At 40.9% G+C, this 17991-nt stretch overlaps 1 protein-coding gene across 7 annotated transcripts in view; it reads left to right on the forward strand.

The window, feature by feature from the left end:
* nbeab (neurobeachin b) overlaps nt 1-17991 on the forward strand; it is a 210689-nt gene that overhangs the window by 95177 nt on the left and 97521 nt on the right. For 3 of the 7 annotated variants that reach the window (XM_014410085.3, XM_014410087.3, XM_076873350.1), the window contains 7 exons: nt 379-502; nt 1237-1356; nt 2139-2266; nt 6699-6760; nt 10821-10885; nt 12838-12946; nt 17509-17675. In XM_014410085.3, coding sequence (XP_014265571.2) covers nt 379-502; nt 1237-1356; nt 2139-2266; nt 6699-6760; nt 10821-10885; nt 12838-12946; nt 17509-17675 — 775 coding nt within the window. Of the gene's footprint in view, nt 1-378; nt 503-1236; nt 1357-2138; nt 2267-2961; nt 3023-6698; nt 6761-10820; nt 10886-12837; nt 12947-17508; nt 17676-17991 lie in introns of those variants that run through there. The other 4 variants (XM_076873355.1, XM_076873354.1, XM_012921638.4 and 1 more) reach the window with 2 other exon arrangements.

A 17991-nucleotide genomic window follows, 5' to 3' on the forward strand; every position in this document is an offset into this window, starting at 1 on the left:
TTATGCTGAGATGAAATTTTATATCCTGATTCAAAGTGGTATTCTTCCACTGTGACAATGCCTGCATTCAAAGGCCATTAGGGGGCCACTGAATGGTTTGATCAGTGCAGAAATTATGCAAGCCATGTGTGATGGCTTTCACACTTACCATATTTTGACCCAGTTGAACACATATGGCAGAAAGTGCACCAATGAGTTACACACCACCACCATCATCAAAAGCAAGTGCCGTAGCGTGCTTTTGCAGCACTTAGAGGCTTAACATCATAATAAGATGCCTAATGGACGTCTTTCTTCTAATTTGTCAGCCATCTGTATAAATCTGAAATTATTTTTGCCTTGCATTAATGTGATTCGCTTCTGTTATTCCTCCCGCAGGAGCCACTGACGCAGCTGCTTCTACCTCCTCTTCCTCCAGTTTTGTCAATGGAGCCACAAGTAAGAATCTGCCGGCCGTGCAGACGGTGGCCCCCATGCCTGAGGACACAGTAGAAAACATGAGGTACAACACAGTTCTTCCATTCAGCCAAACTCATTTAGTCAAACTGTGTCACTTCTGTATAAAATCTACCTGAAAGTAGATTTTTCTACATTGTGTTTTTTCCTTAAAGTTTCCTCAAAGTGCTAAATCAAGATTTTCTATAGTTTTCTGCATTTTGTGTGTGTGTGTGTGTGTGTGTGTGTGTGTATCGATATATATATATGTATATATAAAAACCAAAATAGTGGTTTTATGTTAACACTGTGGCAAAGTTTGTCCTAATTTATGTGCATGTGTATTACCTTGAGTACAGCTGGCTGTGACCTTGACTCATCTTCTCCCGTCGCTCTAATAGTTTGTGACAGACATCCTTAGATCTACTCTCCCACCGACTGCTGAGAGCCGAGGTCTTTCTCCAGAGTCTCGCTCTCCTCTCTTGCTCTGCCTCAGTGTTTTCTGCCACAGGAATAGAGATTCAGTTGCCATGGCAGCAGTAACCGACATCACTTAGCGTAACTGTGAAGTCAATGATGGTACTATCTCACCACAGAACCTACTGATGCCTGTGTTATATTTTAGATCACAGCCGAGCTGAATAGATTGCTTCGGTCTACTGAAATCAAACAAATAAATCTGATTATTACCATAGTTCTTTGTTATAATATAATGACTTCATGATCCCAACTTTTAAGTCCCAAAGCATCATGAAGGAAGGATTGCCTGTGGTTTCTTTATTTTTTTTCTCTCTATTTCAGTGCCTTTTGTGAAGTAGACCAGAATCCACTACGTCAGAAGCTGACACCTCCTGAGCTCAAACCCTTTAGCTCCCTGACAGGATTAAAGACAGCCTCCAGAGGTGCAGGACAGTGTCTTAGGCAAGGACATCTATGCTAGCTACCTAGACTTCCTGAATCCTGCACTTTATGCTAGTGTGTCATCTCTCTGAATATGTTTTCCCAGGTTTCTTGAAGCGGGTTTCCACTACACATAAACCGTCCCTCTTCTCTTTCTGTTTTTCTGTATTCTGCAGCTTTCTGTCCATCTTAGCTGGGAAAACAAGCTTCAGCTCTCCTCGTGTTGTCCTTTTTTTTCTGTGTGTGTGTGTGTACACATAGGAGATATACTGTATCTCTACTTGTACACCGTCTCAGTTTGTATGGCTGCATGACTCCAGCTCACAGTTTTTCCGAGGTTCTTAGATAATGTCAGCCAGAGGCATAGAGTGATTGTCTAAAAGATGTGGAACTTCCTCTGCAGTGAACAACTGTGATCTCAAGTGCAACTCTGGTAACATATCACAACAAAGAATGCAAACAGCTAGTGAGATGTGAGTTCACATGGCTCTTAATAACATTAAATCTTCACTCACTAACATCTCTGCTGATAGCAGCCACAATCTCATTGATATCTGGCTTAGTTTGCATCCTCTGAAATGTGCTGGTTACCTCTTGCACCCACCAGTCTGACTCTGACAGTCTGACTACACACTAAGTGCTGTTAGCTGTGCACACCGGGTGAACTGTGGGGCTCTCACTGCTCCTTTTTTTATTGCTCCTTGATAGTGTAGCAAAAAGAATGACCTCTTTCAAGTTTTCTTTTTGAAATTCAGGTGTCTAATTTCTTTTTCTGACTTCTACTTTGATGTGCTCTCTGACAGCATTACTACAAAGCTAGAAAGGGCCTTGGAGAAAGTCGCACCCCTGCTGAGAGAGATCTTTGTGGACTTTGCGCCTTTTCTGTCTCGCACCCTGCTGGGCAGCCATGGACAAGAGTTGCTCATAGAAGGTACAGATGTTGTATGGCGCGTTTTATTCTTAGTGCGCTGTTAACATTTTTGTCCCAGTCACCCCACCGGCTGCCAAACTTTGGATGCTGTAGACATTGACAGGAGAGTTGCGATATTGCACACAAGCTGGGGGTCTGATTAAATTTGTTTTCCCTTTCATTCATCTTGTGGCATGTGTGTGTTTGTTTTCTTCATGATTCTTTTCTCAAATTCTTTCCACATATTGTTCCTAGATGTAACCATCAGCATTTCACTGTCAAACCAATCTCATTTTGAACTAAATGTTGGTAGCCTTTGCCACCTCATTGCATTATTTTTAGTGCCAAAATAAGATGAAATTTCCAACTCACTCTTTCCAACTCACATTGTACTAGAAGGGATTTTGAAATCTTTTTTTTTTTAATTTCAGGGTAAGCTTTAACCTTTTTGTGCACAGTAAAATCTATATGCACGCACATTTTTATTACAATGAAGTATAAGTGCTTAAATGTTTCTGTATTACCGTAGTCATTTTTGTTGCTATTAAAATGTACTCTTGAATGTTTGACCTAGACGTGCCTCTGTGCAGCCACGAGGTTTAATGGCATTAATTATTTTATTTTAAAACGGTATTACAGCAGTCACTTTACAAATAGAGCTGCACTGACTGGTTTGGTTGTGCATAGTGTTTGCAGAAGTGTGAAATCTCTTTGCTGCACTCCACTCTATTTCCTGGTGGCTGCGTGAAGCTTTCCAGTCCCTTCTTCAAGCCTCAGGTTGGCAGCCTCTCACAGTGCTACTTGTGCCTAACCTCAGGGCTCTATGCCTACATGTGTGTGCACTACCACTCTATTCCCCAGGCTTGTTTTGGCTTGTATTCACAAGAAAACAGGGCCACCGCAGTCAGCACGCGCATGAGTGAGACTGTGTGTGTTTGCAGATGCTTGTCTGTTTGTGTGTAGTCCAAAACATACGCGGGTGGTCTCCGCTCTCTCAACTTGCACCCAAAATGCTTTCTCTGAATGCGGATTGCAAAAGTCTTTTCTTTTGCTGGTAACCTAACCGACACTGGTGGACACTGGCAGAGAATGACAGGATGCTGCCAGAACGCACTCTTGTGACTGTTATTTAAGCCCTGCTAGAGAAATACTTTGACCCACATTTACTGACCACCATTGTCCACTTTTCTCCAGGGGCATACTTTATTCATTAACTGTTTACACAACCAGTTGATTTAAAAAATGCATTTCCAATATTTTAATGTTTTGAATAACATTGCATTTAGTTAGGGTTTTTGTTGTTTTGCAATGTTGGATCTGAAATTTTATGGATCTTTTTATTAGCATCTTTTATTGTCATCTAATTTAAGCTTTTAAAAATAATCAGCTTTGGCATGTTTAATGATAAGAAGGGTCTTCTTTATTTGATATAACTAGTCTTGTCGAAATGAATGGTGAAATGATGCATTAAGTACTTTCTGCGCTCATGAAAAGGACATTTGAGGTATTACGGACTCCTTTTTAAAAATGTTTCCATTCCAACCAGTTAAGTTCCACAAACAAGCATGGTTTCCTCCAAGTCAGCCGTATATCATACATATATACATAAGTAAATAGAAATGTGAGTATGCTATGCACATGTGGCTTGGTCTACTCACTCAGTGTCAGGAGAAAGGAATGAAAAATCAGGTAGCAAAGCCTTGACAAGTGTGAATATGTCTGTTACCCTTTCACTCAAAGTCTGTCAGCAGACTGACCAAGCTGACAAACCAGAGCTGATCTCAGGCTGCAGACTGTAACCCCACAAACAAGGTCATAGATAGACAGCTCGGGCCTCAGCACTCTAGACATGTTTAACCCTGTCTGGGTCTGTGAAATGTGAACTCTGACAGGGATTAGAGCAGGTTTACCAGTCAAAACACTGCAAATACACAGAATCAACACTTGCTCTTGGACACCTATATTATATGGAAGTTTATCAAGCCACTTCAGCCCATCTTAGTTTCAGTCTGTTCATGACTGATTTTGCTTCGTCTCTTTTCGTCATCTACTTTTCTTCCCGACCCTTCCCAGGCCCGCAGTTGAAATACTGTGCTGTAGTGCAAAGGCGCTCCATTTACCAGTAATTACCAGTCATCCATCACTCCTTAGATTGCTCGGGGTCAAGCCCTCCTGTGCCCCGTGTGCCCCTTTGCCTCACTCTATTCCTTCACCCCCTTTGCAGACATGTGGTCACTGCAGCAATTATGTTGTGTGCACACTGAGCTTTACACTTGGAGTTGTTGGGTAAGAGCTGTGCGCGAACACTGCCGCTGTTGTGATGCCTGCCGCCTGCTCCTTGCTGTCCCCTGAGTGGCCCAGCTTGCCGGCACATCACCCCACAATGCCACATTCACCCATGCCTTAACCCTGCCCTGTTTACAGGAAAGGACTGGCAGGCCATGTTTAAATAGAATGCATTTAGTTTGTCTACCAGCACAAGGCCAGGGTCAGTTGGCCACCTGACTACTGTGTCAGTCCGGACTGACTTATGGCTTAGCGTGTCACTGCTATAACAAGAGGTCAACTGTGGCACTCTGTGTACAAGAGAAGGGTCACATCCTCTTAGAGTATTTACAATATGTTCCCTTGGACAGTCTCTGCTCATGAATAGAACTCAATGGAGAATCAGTGACCAAAAGATCCATCCATCCAGGGTTTGAATATTTTGCATTCTGTGTTAGATTATACCATTTAATCACACAAGTAAAACCATTTCTGCTGAATTTTGTCTAGTTGACCTTTAAAGGGGACCATTTATGCTCGTTCCTGGCTTTCCACCCTTGTACAATTCAAATTCAAAGTTCAAAATAATCCCTATTAATCTCAGTGCTCTCAGGTCTTTTTGCAGCCCCTCTGTTCATTATTTTATTAAAACAATCAGTTTCAGCTCCTCTCCCTTTGCTGACATCGAGGGTGGCAGTGAACTTTTTTCTGATTGGCTGTTTCATGCAAACAGAAGCTTAGAGCCAGAGCTGTGTGGCTGAGATGTTTATATTAGGGATAACCACTGCACTGACATCACACAGAGCCAAGATAAAAAAAAACAAACAAACAAAAAAACAGCAAAAAGAAAAAAAAAAACTGCCTGAAGAAGATTTAGAGCAGACTGAGGCCTGAGCCCATTGCACATGTCTAATATAAGCATCCAACTCATATGCTATATATATTACAGAAAATAATAAAACATAAATAGAAATAAATAAAAAGCCATGAAGGGAAACGTCATGTAATTAGAATTAAATTCATATTTATAAAATATATTAATATGTTATGTTTACATATCATAGTTTACAAATACACAAGTGCATTAATATTATCAGTATATATCATTGTTATCAAACGGTGCCCATACTTAACAGGCATGTCAACCAATGTAAATGTTACTGCAGTTTTAGTGTTTGGACTTTTGGAGGTAGGTCTGCTGCTGCGTTTACATGTGGACAGCAAATTGTACCTTGGACACACATGTGATTGTTTTATTTATTGTTTTCTGTGCTATTACAGCAGACACTCGTGCATTTCTCATTAAGCTATTCTGTATAATTAGGCTATTCTTTATACCCGTGTCTTCAGGTGCTTTTTGCATACTTTATAAAACCGAATAATATCAAAGATAACTCTGCTTTTAAGTATAATGCAAAACTATTTTGCTATTAATAATTTTATTAAATAAGCCATCATTACAACTACATGAATACTATTTTGTTTTTAAGTATTTGTACTGTGAAAAACTTAAAGTTCCTAGAAATCTTCTTTGGTGGATTCCCCATCATCCATGAAACAACAACATCCATGGGGCATAGGTGTTTTTGCTCTGCCTGCCTATAATGAGTACTATAGAGTTCCTTTCTTTGCTTTATTAATGATTGCACCTTTAATGGTTCTCGCCGAGTGCAGCAGAAGGGCTGGAGGTGCAGAATACGAGACCAGTTGCAGCCATTGTTTCTACAAATGAGCTTTTCACACCTGCCCATGTTTCATTAGAGAGTTGTCTGCTTCAGCGGCTCACCGTCTACCAAATGGAGATGTGGGAAGAAGCTGTGAATGTCTTCTGTGAGCGTGTGGCATGTGTGAAGGATGTGCGTGTGTGGGGGTTGGAGTGCTCGTATGTAAATGTGTTGCAGATGTATTTTTTTGTTCTGTCGTTTTTTTTCTCCTTTACAATTTTATGACAGGCAAATTGGGAACACAATTTGGGGAGGGTTGGCAAAAATGCTAAAAGAGGCTATATACAGTAGCTTTGCACAAGTCGAGTACTGTATGTCGGTGTTGTGCTCTATGCGTTTTTCTTTTTTTATATATTATCTTGTTTGCCCAAATGATTACACCTTATCATACCAACAGTTGTATGCTTATGTTCTTTAACATGCAAGATTAATGTCTCTTCTTTTCATCTGCTTTATCTCCAAAGGTCTAGTGTGTATGAAGTCAAGTACCTCAGTGGTGGAGCTCGTCATGCTCCTTTGTTCTCAGGTGAGCATTTTCTTTCTCATTTTTTTCACAGTTTTCATCTTCCCAGGCTCTCTTTGTCTTTTTCTATCTGCCATTCTTTTTCATGTCTAATAGGCCGTTCTATACTCTGCTACTCTTGATAACATACTCTCTGCCAACACTCTGTGGAGACGTGCAAGGATCTGGTTTCAACCTTTGCAGATCAATATAAGCTGACACTCTGTACTGGCAAATTAGACATGGTCATTGCTATAACCTAGTTCACTCACCTCTTACTTTGAAAGATGTATTTTAAACAGAGACATGCACATTAGATATACCCTTTATCCAGTCCAAGTTGTGGATATTTTGAAAGTATACACATTTATGGTTAAGACTTGCTTCAGTTTTGAGGGCTCATGTTAGACAGCAAGTTATTTAATCTCTTCCCTCTTTAAGCTAATTGTCCAAACGGATGGTACAGACACACACTGATCTCTGAGAATCTACCGACTTTCTCACTACGCCCTAGAGCTTTATTACCAAGCTCTCCTTTAGAGAATGAGCTCCACCTCATGCCAACCCTGCAAGTGACTGATCACCTTTGAGCTGACCCTCTGAATCTCTTGTTAAGCCCATGTTTTAGGGAAGGTCAGAGCCCTGATGTAGCAGTTAGAACAGGAGACATTTAACATACCTTCTGTCAGCCCATCAGTCTTGCGTCGGGAGCCCATAAGGAAGCCATTACTTGGTGCCTCTGTGGATCCAGACTGCTGGGCCAAAGTCTTGAGGAGGTGGATTGCCACGAAGTGTGCTCCATGGTATCCATAGTCCAAAGGGCTCTTCGGCAGGGAGCTGTGCCTCTGTTATATGGAGGCCATTATTCAGGGGCTTTCCACCAAAAAATGTACGTAAATGGGGGAGCCAGTTTTGAGTTATTGTTGCTCTTTTGATGGTTTTTGATGGGCTCCTTTTTGTGCTGCTTTTCTGTCTGTGGGAAGTTGCATTTTCCAGCTTTAGGATTTATTGCAGATGAGAGCATCAGCATGCTGTTAAGGGTCTGAGTCCACCCCCCGTTACACAGATAGCATTACTGCAGCTCCAGAGGTTCCTGCCATTAGGGGCTCGCGGGCTGAAACCCAGGCTGAGATATCGATCAGACAGCAAGGCCTTGAAACTAGATTGTACGGTTTGGTGTCCTTCTAAAACTGTTCAGATAAAGATGAACAATTGCTCTTCATCCTTATAATACACTCTCTCTATGTATATACTCCACTTTTGTTACCAGCTGGTATAATTAACTGATGTAAAAATAGATAATTAGCAGTGTGTTCTTCATTACTTTTTTCAGGGAACCAAGCTCATATGTGCTGACCAGCTGTCAGAAGCAGCAGAGACAATCCTTAATCTGATTAATAACTGCAGTGCAAAGAGCTCATAATTGATGTCTTTGGTAGCACATATTGAATCTCAGCTGGTTTTAGAAAGCACAGCGAGTCTTGTCAGATGCAGGGTGAGCTTTTATCACAATAAAATGCCATCTTTGACATGCCCCCTCACATACTTTAACATTAATGTTTTAAGACAGCAAGGAGGGCACTTAGATGACCTTTAGTCCCTCTCTGTTTTGTGACCTGTCACTTTTATGAATAAATTAGTGCTAATGATCTGCCTTTTCTTATTTATGCATACTAATCACAGCAATCATTATGTTGCTGGCCATGGCTGCAGACACTATGTGTCTCTCCTCAGTCTGGGCAGCTGAATGAAAGGGTCAAGCAGCTCTGTTTCTTGTAACAGCTTAAACATACAGGGGGGGATCTAGAGTGGAGCCACAGAGATTTAGTGATGGAAGGCCTCCAGATGTGGAGAGTACAACTGAGCAAAGCAGAGTAGATAAAAGCAAAGGCTCCCGCATACTGACAGGTTGGATTGAAACACCACAAATACTTAGTGCCCTGCTGAATTTCAGGAAGATGAAAGTGGGAAGAGAGAGATGCCTCTCAAGGCCATCAAGCTGTTCACTGGGACAGGAGTTGTGGGATTTTAGGTGGTAGGATTTTCAAAGATACAATGGAGAATTCCAGTATTTCCCCAAGTGAGCATCAAACACTTCTTAGTATCGTTTGCGTTTCAACAAACTCACCTGCTCTTTAGTATTATGGCACTTTTTAGCCACTTGTAGCAAATTCATTTGTATACAGTAGACTACTGTAGTCTTCAGTTTTTTCCAACTGAAGCATTTTTCCCCCAGAAAGCTAAATTCAGTTTATATCATATCAAATACAGTGTAAATGAGTTGTAGTGTGTGGAAACTAAACTCAGCTATAAGCAAGTCACTATAGGACTTTAGTTCTGCTCGGATATTACTAAGAAGTAGTAATCCTGGATATGCCTGCTTGATATGTAATTATGAGCTAATAATAATGAGACAAAAATATGTCAAGCCTTTTTTATTTTTTAATTGTAACCAGACATGTCCAAAAGGCCAAACTATTGGTGCATCTTTAAAATTTCGTTTTTCTTGGCGAAACTACTAAACAAACTTTACATAGCCAGAGGTGCTGCACTGTGGTCATGGTCTGCATTTACATCAAGAATTACATCTCTTTTTAAGGAGCTGCACGTCGAGCCTAATTTCCTTCAAATGGGCTGCAGAGGATTTTTTAAATCTCTGCAATCAAAGGCAGCCTCCTCTGGGAGTTGTGCACTCCAGCTAAAAAAAAGAAAAAGAAAAAAGAGAGTCTCTGAAGTGCTATCTCAGCTGTCAACAAGCATACCTCAGACAAGATAGCATATTTGACTAGTTCATGCTTTACCTCCTCTGACCTGCTGCCACTTTCCCGGTGTTGCCCAAGTGTCACGTCTGCCTTGATTTCCGTATTTATTTTTGTCACGTGAGCATGGTGCGAGTGGAACCTTGGAAGTCTGGCTGTACATGATCCCTTTCCAAATCAACAACAGCCTATTCCAGGCAGATACTGTAGCACAGGAAAGGGGTCAGGGGGAACATTTGGAGACCAGATGCTCAGCAGTTTGTCAGCACCATCTCCCTGACTTAACGCATCGTAGGGTCAGACTGTGCACTCGTGCGCGAACCAGTATGTATCAGTCACAACAACTATGTACAAAAACACGTACCCATACATAATAATGTCAATGTCAGTTATTTTAGTACTATACTAAACAAATGCTGTTTATCTTATCCAGACACTCACAGGGAACAAGCAGTGTGTACCTCTTTTCTGCATGTAGATTATATACCACCATATAGTCTTTCAGTTGGGAATAGCAGTTATATTTAATGCTTTTTCGGTAAACAATGTTCAAAGGTTCCTTTATATATGTGAATAGCCTTAAGTTATATGTACATTATTAGCCCTTAGAACTAAAACCCTTTCTCCTTTCATTTTTCTTCTGTTTCCCCTTTTTCTTTGAACTGTGGCCTTCTCTATTTTCTCTTCCATTTGCACCTCAGTAAGGTTACAGGAGAGCTGAATTTCCCACAGTGAAAGGCGCGCGCTCAAACTGCTTTTTAATCATTTCCAGAGCATGTTGTGAGACAGCAAGTGCTGGCACTCTGGCCCAGGACTCGGATTCCTTCCAGGCACTCACTGCAGGGCTCAGTGAGCCCGCTCAGTAATCTGTCACTGTAAGGGACGGAGGAAATGGCTGTATTTAAGCGAGAGGATACAGTTTCATCCCACAATTACATCTCTCCTGTGTTTACAGATCTTTTCACAGAGGAAGAAAGGATGGTCTTACATGTGGTGCAGAATTTCAGCTTTTTATAGCTATCACTTTATTTTTTTTCCTCAAAGGATATATCAACGAAATGCTTTTTTTATGTACTTGAATTACAAGCTATGAAACTGTATCTAAATTGCAGTTTCAAATATAAAATTTTCATGACGAAATGTGATTCTTGTCACTCTTTTCCGAATGATCTTGCTGCATATTGGATGCAAAGTCTGTTTTAACTTTTGATGTGCTTTGCAAAGATTTCTGATGTGTTCTTTGTATTATTCTGTTAGCTTTATGGTAATTTAGATGCACGGGCAGTCCTTGTGTGAGTAATAAATATTTTTTTCTTTCTCTTCAGGAGTGGCAGAACTCTATTCAAAAGAATGCTGGACTGGCATTCATTGAGCTAATTAATGAAGGGAGGTAAAGTATCAGTTTATTAATATACATAAGATTAAACAACAAGGCCAGACACTGGGTTACTAATCCCCCTGTTTTTTACTAGATTGCCCATAAACCTCTTGCTCCTCTTGGCTGCTCTGTTGGAGGTAAAAGTAAATAAGATTGTTGTGAGAGGATAACATAAGAGTCTCGGGTCCTCCTCTTGTATTTTGTCCCTCTGTCTTTTTTGCTGTGTTTTTCTTGATTCCTCCCTCTTCCTCCCTGGGTGTGGCCAGACTGTGTTTTCTGTCGAGCAGATCAGGGGCGGCTCAGCCTCCTTGCCCATCTGCTGACCCATCTGGCCAGGCCTCCTCGATGCCCGGGTTCAAGCCTGAGCCCAGCCAGGCTTCTGAGTCCCCCGCTGGCTCGGGAACAAAGAGCTTCAGTCAGTAGGGCCACACGGCGCTGTCCAGGGTGCTGCTGACAGACACATAATTTTCCAGTCTTACTCAAATCTCTGTGCACCTATTCTGCTTAACTAGACAGACGTATATGTAGCTGTAGTCTGGTAAATCTGTTTGCCTTACAAGGCGTGGCTGACATAGACATTGTATCTGTTGTATGTGCAACAGAACATTCAGCTATGTTTCATAATGCAGCTGTTTGAATTCCAAGCCATTAACAGGCAGGCTAACAATGCTCTGATTAGGTGGATATTTTATTTAAGCTTATTCCACAATCAGATCTGACATCCACTTTAGAGGCCATTTATCCTCCCCTCGTGAAAACAAAGAGAGCATTCATTAAGTTATTGCTGCTTCTAGCACCAGACATTATCATATTAAATAGCTATTGAGAAAGAAAGGTGTGTTACTACTTTTATAACTAATGTGTTTCATGAGTTGTATGTCAATGAATGCCAACATGAGATGAGAGAGGCGCCTCTGCTAAAGGCACTGTCAGGAGGTGCAATCCACACATGGAAGCAGTCAAAGGACCAAGACAAATAAAAAACAACCTTTTAACTTTAATGCTGTTGAAATGACTGATGATAAGACATTTGTTGTAGCGAAAGAAAGTAGAAATGTTAATGATAATCAGGCCCCCCTCTTGACATAATGAAATTTTAGTTGCATTTGTTGTAGCAGCTAAGCACCCTCACTCCGTCATGGCGCGAATGGTGATTGATTAGTGTTTTCTATGCATGAAATAATACCACAAAAAGTCTGGTGGAGCGCGTAAATGTCTTTTTTCCATCTCCAAATATCACTTGTCAACTTGCTTTCTCATCTATTCTTGGTTTCGAAACAAAGCTTGGCGTTGTCAGCCTCTGTCTTTGAACAGTGAACTTCTGTCTATTAACGAGTGCTTGTCAACAACTAAAGAGGCGAGAGCAGCTGATGAATGCAGCCTTGGGATTACTGCCTCTCCTTGGGATGGGAGGGAAAATTACAATCTGTATCAAGCACTGAAGAGGAACAAGGGGTGTTTTAATTAAAACAAAGCTGGCCTAATGGTGTGTAAAATGGCATGTAATCTACACACAATATCCAGGGTGTTTTCACTTATTAAAGGTACTGGAACCTATGTGTGAATGTGGGTGGAGACCACGGAGTGTCTAGACTCAGCCATGTGAGAAGCTTTCCACCGCCAGGCTTGTCAGCAATACAGTTTCTGGGTTGATGTTCTGGTCAGTGGGAAGGGATGCTCAGTCAATCAGGAGCGTGGCAGACAGGCTCCAGTGCTCTAATGACACTCTATTCCCTCCTTAATGCTACAGAGGGGTCTGTCACTGACCTGCAGCCTTGCAACATAACTCAGACAAATGATTCTGTTTACCAGTCTCCTCTCTCACTAAGCAGAATGTTACACAGTCCTGACAAGCTAAATTTACCTTTACACTGTGCTTTCCTTTGGAGTGTCTTTGAAATGCATAGTAATTTTTAAAATCCTTATGTTTTCTCCTGTTTTTAAATTTCTTTGCAATATTAAAGGTTGCTCTGCCATGCCATGAAGGACCACATAGTCCGGGTTGCCAACGAGGCTGAATTCATCCTCAACAGACAGCGAGCAGAGGACGTGCACAAACATGCAGAGTTTGAGGTATAAACTATGCTTCTGAAAGCATTAAAGGCCTGCCCAGAGTTGTACAGCTTACTGAATCAACAGTAAATACACTATTTCAATTGACCAAATTTCAGTTTTACCATCTGCTGTGAAAATAGATTTTGACAATCTGCTAATGAGCTCTAAACAAATCCTATTAGTATAAAACAGGCATTCAACTTTATATGCTCAGTAATCGTGTCCCTCTGTGTCCTCACGAGGATTAAATCCTCGCTCTTACAACTCGTATAAAATTTAATTATTGGTGGCAAAGGGATCCCGGCAATATTAATTTAGGATTTTGATATGAGCTTTTGCCAACTAACTCGGGGGATAAAATCCCATTGTCTGTATTTAGCCTACGCCCATCAAACCATCATTTGAGATATGAAAGGAAACACTAGGGTTTAAGTGGCATAATAAAAGAAGTGCACACTGGAGTAATAAGACCTTATAAAAGCACTAATCACTAATAAATGTTATGAAAGTAAGTAGTATTTTTTCAAATACAACAAATTATTATTTGAAGGTTAATAATTACAATAAATTAGACTCACTGGCCATTTGTTAAGTACACCTGTTCAACTGCTCATTGATTCAAATCAGCCAATCACATGGCAGCAACTCAATGAAATTATAAATGCATAATCAAGAGAACCTTCTGAAGTTCAAAGTGAACATCAGACTGTGGAAAAGAGCAAGTGATTTTGCACAAATGGCGGGATTGTTAGTGACAACAATAACTAAAATAACCACTCCTTACAGCCAGGATATGCGGAAGAGCATCTCTGAATGCACAACACACTGAACTTTGAAACAGAAGAAGACCACACTGGTACAGAAGTACATGAAAATGAGGATACAGTTTGTGCAGATTGACCAAAATTGGACAACTTAAGGTTGGGAAAATATTGCCTGGTCTGATGAGTCTCAATTTTTGCTGCCACATTTAAATGGTAGGGCCTCAATTACACATCGATCTATCCTGCCTGTGCGAATGGTTCAGGCTGCGTGTGATGTCATGGTGTGGCAAAAGTTTCTTGGACCCCTTAGTTCCAACTAAACATTGCTTAAATACCACTACCTGGCTATATGCTTGCTGTAAATGTCTGTTTGTTTTATGACTATGACAATGAGTTCACTGCTCATTGTCATGGTAGCTTACCTTTGGAATGTGGCGGGAAGGGAGATTTTAATCATGGATGTGCAGTGGAAAAAATCTGCTGCAACTGTGTAATGCTACAGTGGGGCAAAAAAGTATTTAGTCAGCCACTGATTGTGCAAGTTCCCCCACTTAAAATGATGACAGAGGTCAGTAATTTGCACCAGAGGTACACTTCAACTGTGAGAGACAGAATGTGAAAAAAAAATCCATGAATCCACATGGTAGGATTTGTAAAGAATTTATTCGTAAATCAGGGTGGAAAATAAGTATTTGGTCAATAACAAAAATACAACTCAATACTTTGTAACATAACCTTTGTTGGCAATAACAGAGGTCAAACGTTTACTATAGGTCTTTACCAGGTTTGCACACACAGTAGCTGGTATTTTGGCCCATTCCTCCATGCAGATCTTCTCGAGAGCAGTGATGTTTTGGGGCTGTCGCCGAGCAACACGGACTTTCAACTCCCGCCACAGATTTTCTATGGGGTTGAGGTCTGGAGACTGGCTAGGCCACTCCAGGACTTTCAAATGCTTCTTACCGGAGCCACTCCTTTGTTGCCCGGGCGATGTGTTTTGGATCATTGTCATGTTGGAAGACCCAGCCTCGTTTCATCTTCAAAGTTCTCACTGATGGAAGGAGGTTTTGGCTCAAAATCTCACGATACATGGCCCCATTCATTCTGTCCTTAACACGGATCAGTCGTCCTGTCCCCTTGGCAGAAAAACAGCCCCATAGCATGATGTTTCCACCCCCATGCTTCACAGTAGGTATGGTGTTCTTGGGATGCAACTCAGTATTCTTCTTCCTCCAAACACGACGAGTTGAGTTTATACCAAAAAGTTCTACTTTGGTTTCATCTGACCACATGACATTCTCCCAATCCTCTGCTGTATCATCCATGTGCTCTCTGGCAAACTTCAGACGGGCCTGGACATGCACTGGCTTCAGCAGCGGAACACGTCTGGCACTGCGGGATTTGATTCCCTGCCGTTGTAGTGTGTTACTGATGGTGACCTTTGTTACTTTGGTCCCAGCTCTCTGCAGGTCATTCACCAGGTCCCCCCGTGTGGTTCTGGGATCTTTGCTCACCGTTCTCATGATCATTTTGACCCCACGGGATGAGATCTTGCGTGGAGCCCCAGATCGAGGGATAAATAGCAAAATGCACAATATACACAATATAGAGTTTAAATGTAAATTAAAAATATAAAAATGTAAAAAGCATTGGTCAACAGAAAGCTTGTTTACACAGTAAAGTTTTTAACTGTTTTTTAAAGGATTCCACAGAGTCAACCAAACGTTGTCTCTGAGGAGTGTTTCCAACATCGTGTTGAATGTTTGCCACAAAGAATTAAAGCATTTCATAAAGCGAAAGCAAGTACTAGAAAGTTGCAAGTTGTGTAGTGGTTTACACATTCATTTAAAAAGCAAAAACATCTCCTGTTTTATCCCAGGAGGAGACACAGATCCCTTTGGGGTTTCTTATGGAAGGTTATCCAGTGTAAATATCTACCATATCAAACATGCAGAGCTAACTGCTGTTGTGAAAGAGTGAGCAGCTTTGATTTATGAATTATTTTTGCATCGTGTTGACATCATAGCTGAGAGAGGTGAGAAATGATAACCATTGAACTCAGATATCATTAGAATGCACAATATTCTCCGTGCTATATTACCCCGAACTAGACAACAAAAGTGGATGGATGGTTTGGTAGATATTACAAATCTGATTAATACACTTGTTTAATTTGGTATCATAATAAAAGTTTAATTCCTCATTAGTGAGGGTTTCAAATATTGTTGGGCTATCTTGGCGATACCCACAGGGTTGGGGTCGCAGTAATTGTGAGATAGACTAGAGTAGAAAACAAAACTGAGAGTTAAATAGGACATAAACCGTAGTTTTCAGGTTTTTGGTCTTCTGATTTTAAATTGTAACACCACCTGCTTACTTTAAAACAAAAATATTTAAAACAGCAACATTACAACTTTATAATAGCCCAAAATACACTGTACTGCATTTTTTAACTATTCACAAAGTTTTATAATCATGCGATTATCGCAACGACAGTTGTTATGAAGTATTACCAGTCTGACTGTTCAAAATCAAAATGTGTGTTTGCTATCGAACAAAACCACACACACACAATTCCGCCAGCTCTGTTAACAGCTTGTACATATGAGTAGTGATGAGTTTCTTATCTGGGAGAAGCAGCCATCCTCAAACAGCTGCTTGATATACAGTTCTTGAGGATCCTTGACCCACTAGATAAACTGGAAGAGACGGTTAGATATGCAATGTCAGGAGAAGGGGGAAGTGTACCTGGCCCCATCCGTTCTGTCTGCCAACTCCAGACAGCCTACACTTTTCATCTAGGCCTGACATTACTTTATTACCCACTCTTCAAGATTGAAGATTCAGGACGCAGATAAGACAGTTTTACAATTAAGTTGGTGTCAGGAAGACGCGTCATATGCTTTAAGTGATAAATAATGTTTGATATTTGTCACGGCGTCACGTTGTAATGTGAGGTGACGGGCGGAGATTGAGTTATCCGCTTTATGAGGTATATGTTGAAGTATAATATCTGACAGAATTCAAATTTTAAAGCAGGAAATTCAATTAACTTCCAGCTTCTGTTAGCAAATTAGATTGCGAATATTAGCAAGAGTTCCCCTCAGGGTGGCCTAGTGAGACAGAGTCGCATGTGCTCCTCTAGTTTACATTTAGCTACCTGGTGCGCTTCTGTTGCGCTGACTTCAGGAAAAAGGTTTATAAGTAAAGCTGCAAATTTTACACATTGTATTTTATTTAAACATTCTGACAAGTAGATTTTTTTTATATTTATGATTTGAATTATATAAAACAATATGTTCTTACACATTCTTACAGTTTGTTTTAGAAGATAACTGCAAATCTTCACATTTTAACCCATTGCTATACCAGCGGACAGCATAAACATTTTATTGATATAATGGCATTGTAGCTTTGTAAACCCTGACAGGCTATATTCTTCTCCCCTAATAGCGCCATCCAAAGCTACCTAACAGGAAGCCTCATCTGTCCACAGTTAGGCAATGGACTGCCTTCATGTGCTTGCAGTGATTTAGTGCCCTCCTCCAAGGGAGTAGAAATATATCTCTCAGCTGTCCACTAATATCTTTATGCACTCAAGTGTGTTGAATGAAGCTATAACATTCTTCAGCGTGACAAATGCTCCATTAGAGTGTATATATTATTCTGACTTTATTCAAGTAAGACATTCTCAAATGCTATTAGAACAATGTCCAGCATTAAATTTGATGGTAGATACTGTACCTAAATATATAAATACAGAATGAGATTAACACATTTTGTTTCTTTCTTCTCTTTTCTTAAATCTGAAATTAGTCAAACTGTGCTCAGTATGCTGCTGACAGAAAAGAGGAAGAGAAGATGTGTGACCACCTGATTTGCGCCGCTAAGCACAGAGACCATGTAACAGCCAACCAGTTAAAGCAGAAAATCGTCAACATCCTCACCAACAAGCATGGTGCCTGGGGCACGCTGGCCCAGAGGTAGGTCCCCACACTTGAACAAGTTTAACTGCAGACCTACAGGGGTGGTGTTAAGACTTCAAGATAAACTATAGCCACTCAATGTTAGGTACAACCTACAGGACAAAAGTTACCTGTTCACAGTACTCTGCAGTCAGAGGATAGGGCCACCAGTTAATGTCATTTTCCCAGGATCCGATAGGGTCAGCAATCAGGTCAGCAAATGCAATTACAGTGCCGAGTGGCTTAATCCTCTGGGGACAGCTGATTGGCCAGTCATCTAACATACCAGGGTGGAAGGCGGGGGTTGGGGTGTTTCTGCAGCATTGTCCAGGCA

Source organism: Maylandia zebra, linkage group LG14 (genome assembly GCF_041146795.1).
Source record: "Maylandia zebra isolate NMK-2024a linkage group LG14, Mzebra_GT3a, whole genome shotgun sequence".
NCBI classification, from domain to species: Eukaryota; Metazoa; Chordata; class Actinopteri; order Cichliformes; family Cichlidae; genus Maylandia; species Maylandia zebra.